This window comes from Nicotiana attenuata, chromosome 8 (genome assembly GCF_001879085.1).
Source record: "Nicotiana attenuata strain UT chromosome 8, NIATTr2, whole genome shotgun sequence".
Taxonomy (NCBI): Eukaryota; Viridiplantae; Streptophyta; class Magnoliopsida; order Solanales; family Solanaceae; genus Nicotiana; species Nicotiana attenuata.
The window spans coordinates 24,511,341-24,515,996 of record NC_031996.1 but is presented as its reverse complement, the minus strand read 5'-3'; the positions used below and the strand labels follow the sequence as shown (position 1 = coordinate 24,515,996).

Here is a 4,656-nt window from a genome sequence, read left to right as displayed (position 1 = left end):
TTTGATTGGAGTTTATAGTGACGAACCACGCAACAAGAAGAGCATGTCCGACGTCAAAACTTCATCTACCGCTGCCCGAATCACCACCACTGCCGCACCACCACTGTCTCGGACACTCGATTTTCTGGTACACCCTAATCCCTTGTGTCCCCTTTTTTTTTCTTTTACTTTCTGTTTCATTGTAGTTTGCTTAGGTCTAAAATTTCTGATTTGTTTTCTTCTTTGTTTGATCATGTGTTTTATTTATCTTTAGTTAGCTATTAGTTAGTTTAGAGTCAGTAATGATTAGTCGTCGCTCGTTGATCTCAAATTATTTTGTTGTTCGGATTCCTATCTCATAAATTCTGCTAATGGTGTTTGAAGTTAGTTGTATTTTCAAGTTTTAAATTATAGCTTCAATTGCAGTCTCTTTGAATATTGTATGTATCGTACATGAATCAACTAAGCAAATATTTTTACAATTGAATTTTGATCCAAGTTTGCTTTGTGGAATATCCATATTTGCTTCCCATGGGTTGACATACAAAAAGAAATATACGAATAAACATTAGTATTTTTAGAGATAAAGAAAAAGAGACATTTGAGTAAACATTGAGTATTAGACGCATACAATGTTATATTGGCAGCAGCGGAGACGAGATTCACAATTATTAAATACAATATTATAATGGTATCTCCTGACTTATCTTAATTGATTTGTGGTATAAAATAATTTTTGATTATACGCCAGATTCTCTTGAAATTTGCCCTAATTATCATCACCTTTTGGTTGATTAAGAAAAAAATGAAAATAAGAGATGTGGTTTACAACACATCTAAAAATTAACTAAGATGATTTGGTTGTCAATTTCAACAAACCAAAGCATGAAAGCCGTTCATATTTAGTTATTTTAAAACCAGTAATTTATTTATTCTTTTCACACCACAGCATTATTTTAATAAAGAATATATTATCCTTGAATATTAAGCAAACTGAAACATTGTTTAAAACAAATACTAGAATTATATTTAATCGAATGAACTAACACTAATTCATAAAGTAATACTAATTGATACTAATGAGTACTACTCATGTAAAGAACTGTGATTACATGATGTTTATTAGCTACTACGAATATGTAAAAATAAAAATCAAACTACTCAATCATCTTTAACCACGGATCCATCACCGATCAAGTGGTCTATTTTTCCATCAGGGCGCTCAAAGAAGTCTGCCACATCCAAGTGGGTGATGTCAAAATCATTGTCAGAGACAAAATTGGCTTCAGGGCCTTTATTCTTTAGAGATGCTTGATGAAGCTCAACCAAATGTCTTGGTACACGACAAATATTTGCCCAATGCCCTTTTCCACCGCAATGATAGCATTCAGTTTCTGAACCATTTGCTTTTGGCTTCTCATCTTTCCCTTTCCACTTTTGGTGGTTATTTCTCTTTGGGGGATGATTAACACCAGAAAAATTTCTTCCTTGTCTACGGCCACGACCACAGTTACGACCATGATCACGATCACGACTACGAATAGAGTCACGGCCTTTTCCACGCTTAGCATAATGGGAATACACCTCATCCACTTCAGGCAATGGTGTAGACCCAGTGGGTCAATTTTCGTGATTTTTCATGAGCAAGTCATTGTTTCGCTCAGCCACAAGAAGAAGAGAAATCAGCTCAGAGTACTTCTTGAAACCTTTCTCTCTGTACTACTGTTGCAGAACCATATTGGAGGCATGAAACGTTGTAAACGTTTTTTCAAGCATATCATAATCACTGATAGTATCTCCACAGAGTTTCAATTTAGAAGTAATTCTGAACATCGCAGAATTATATTCAGAAACAGACTTAAAGTCTTGGAGCCTCAGATGAGCCCAATCATATCGTGCTTGTGGAAGAGTGACCAACTTTAAGTTGTCATATCTTTCTTTTAAAGCATTCCACAAAATAAGTGGATCTTTGACTGTGAGATATTCAATTTTCAACCCTTCATCAAGGTGATGACGCAAGAAAATCAAGGCCTTAGCACAGTCTTGGGTGGATGCTTTAGTTTTGTCTTTAATGGCGTCTCCAAGACCCATTGCATCTAAATGGATTTCAGCATCCAACACCCATGTCATATAGTTCTTGCCCGAAATTTCAAGGGCAACGAACTTTCTTTTCATAATGTCAGTCATAATTAAAAAGAGGAGAAAAATTACATTAATCTTCTCAAAGAGCTTCTTGAGATGGTAGAGTCTCGTGCTGATAACGTGTTATAAAATAATAAAAGAACAAGAGCAATATTGCAGAGAAAGAGAGAGAGGGAATTCTTATTGAATTTTTGGGATGAATTACAATGGAATAGAACCCTCTATTTATAGGGAGATGATGACTTAGTCACCAAGTAATAAACCCTAAAATCTCTCTAAATATAGACATTCACCATAAATAGAATTCTATTTATAACAGATGTAAAAAAAGAGTGCTTATTTTAACAAACTTAAAAGATCAAAATTTATTACGGGATCATTTTAAACCTATCCCAAACATAAAGGCTCATTGTTGACATTTTCTTGTTTATGCAATTCGACAGGGGTTAAAACTGTAAATTTGTAATATAGGGTATATATTTTCAGGGGCGTGAGCTTGAAGAGATTAGAAAGCACGGTGCGGATAGGAGCGGTGTCTTGGGGTTTGAAGGAGCTGAGCTGAGCGGCGCGAGAAAGAGCGAGCCGAGCGGAGTGAGAGAGCGAGTTAGGATTTTGTAAATCGGAATCACTAAGGTCAGTTGAGCGTAGGTAATTTTTTGAGTACTTGTGTAATTTCAATTTCTTTGGTATCTGAAGACATAGAAAAACCGGTGAGTTTGTTATGAAATATGATGATGACGATGATATTTGTGTGTGAGAAAGAGGTGTTGTGTGTCTGTTACCTGCAGGAAGAATCGTCGAGTGTGAGCGATTCGTTTCTAGAGAGAGGTGTGGTGAGATCGCGTGAGCCATTTGAGTGTACATCCAACGATTTCACCTCTCCGCTAATCGATTTCTCAAATCAGCCTTCGTTACCATGTCGGAGAGGAAGCTCGTGGTAAGTTTTGGCTTCTTCCTTGATTTTTCATTGCACATTTGAGCCTTTATTACATCTTAATTTATGTAATTATTTGTTAATTTTAGGTTTTAGGTATCCCATGGGACGTAGATACAGAAGGTCTAAGGGAATATATGATCAAATTTGGGGATTTGGAGGACTGTATTGTCATGAAGGTCAGCCCCACGCAGCTACCTTGACTTTTATGATATCTATTATTTCAGCTACATATAGACCAACTGGTGCAATCTTGTTTACGGTGTTGAAAATGATTTTTATTTTTTTGTGAATTTTGTGCCTTACGAAACATTTATTATCTGCTGGAAAGCTTACAAACTTTTAGTGCATATAGCTCTTTTTGGAACAGTTAGAGTTATTGTATGGTGAGACAAAAAACATAAGGAATTTCATTCGGATTGCCCCCAAACTCTTTATCCTACCTTGTTGTCAGGAAAAGGTTGTTGTTTCCACCACTTGGAAAATATAGCAGCACTATCCCACTTAAAAGTTGTCACCTTTGGAATTCAACCAAGAATATGTCTTAAACGGGCTAATCCCTTGTAGACTATGAGCTCGTTTGCATGGGCTTGTTGTAAGTGACTTTTAAGCCAAAAGCCATAAGTTAGGAGTTCTAGATTTTGGCTTATTTTTGTCATTTTAGCTTAAAAATGAGTGCTTAAAAGCATTTTTGTACTTTATCCAAAAACTACAAAATGACTTAAAAGCTATTTTGGCTTAAAAACACTTAAAATAAGCCAATCCAAACGGGCTCTATACCGATGGGCACATGAAAACCGGGTCTAAAAAGAAAATCTCGTCTAGTAGATTGCATTGGATTTTTGAAGGGCCAAGGACCAAATAACAATTATGTAAGATAGAACTAGAAGCCACTATTTGCATGGTCCTACTTTGCATGATTGTGTTCGTCTCCAACATACTACTCCGTCCGTTTCAATTTATGTAAACCTGTTTGACTGGGCACGTAGTTTAAGAAAGAATGAAGACTTCTAGAATTTGTGGTCCTAAACGATAAAAGCTTCTCATTAAGGGTAGAATTGTAAGTTTAAGCTAAATTATTAAAAAAGTTTAGAAAGGAGTCATTCTTTTTGGAACGGATCAAAAAGGAAATAGTTTCACATAAACTGGAACAGAGGGAGTATTCTTTATTGTCCATCTTTCGTTCCTTAAGCTAACTGATTCCACAGTACTATTTGTTTATGATAATAGGTTAACTGCCTTAACTTATATCAAGTTTGGTCATATGTTTGTGTCCTTGATTTCTGGTGTGTTTTCGTATCACTGTGATAGTATGATGATTGTTTTTTTAACAAGTATAAGCTTGAAATAAAGAGCAGTGTATATCCAGACTTAAGGGGAGCCTTGTATAACTGGTAAAGTTGATGCCATGTGACCAGGAGGTCACGGGTTCAAGCCGTGGAAACAGCCTCGTGCAGAGTAAGGCTGCATGCACTAGACCCTTGTGGTCCGGCCCTTCCCCGGACACCACGCATAGCGGGAGCTAGTGCACCGGGCTGCCCTTTTTGTATATAGACTGAGAACCTTAAATTCCAACACTTGTTTTCTTTTTTTGAGGGGGG

General features: G+C 36.4%; 1 protein-coding gene across 2 annotated transcripts in view; it reads left to right on the top strand.

Moving 5' to 3' along the window:
- The window catches only part of LOC109231075 (heterogeneous nuclear ribonucleoprotein A/B), a 7,251-nt gene continuing 5,203 nt past the window's right edge, over positions 2,609 to 4,656 (top strand). The window contains exons 1-3 of one of the 2 annotated variants that reach the window (XM_019396621.1): positions 2,609 to 2,754; positions 2,910 to 3,058; positions 3,145 to 3,234. In XM_019396621.1, the coding sequence (XP_019252166.1) occupies positions 3,038 to 3,058; positions 3,145 to 3,234 (111 nt within the window). In that variant the 5' untranslated portion in view covers positions 2,609 to 2,754; positions 2,910 to 3,037. Of the gene's footprint in view, positions 2,770 to 2,909; positions 3,059 to 3,144; positions 3,235 to 4,656 lie in introns of both variants that reach the window. The other variant, XM_019396622.1, reaches the window with a different exon arrangement.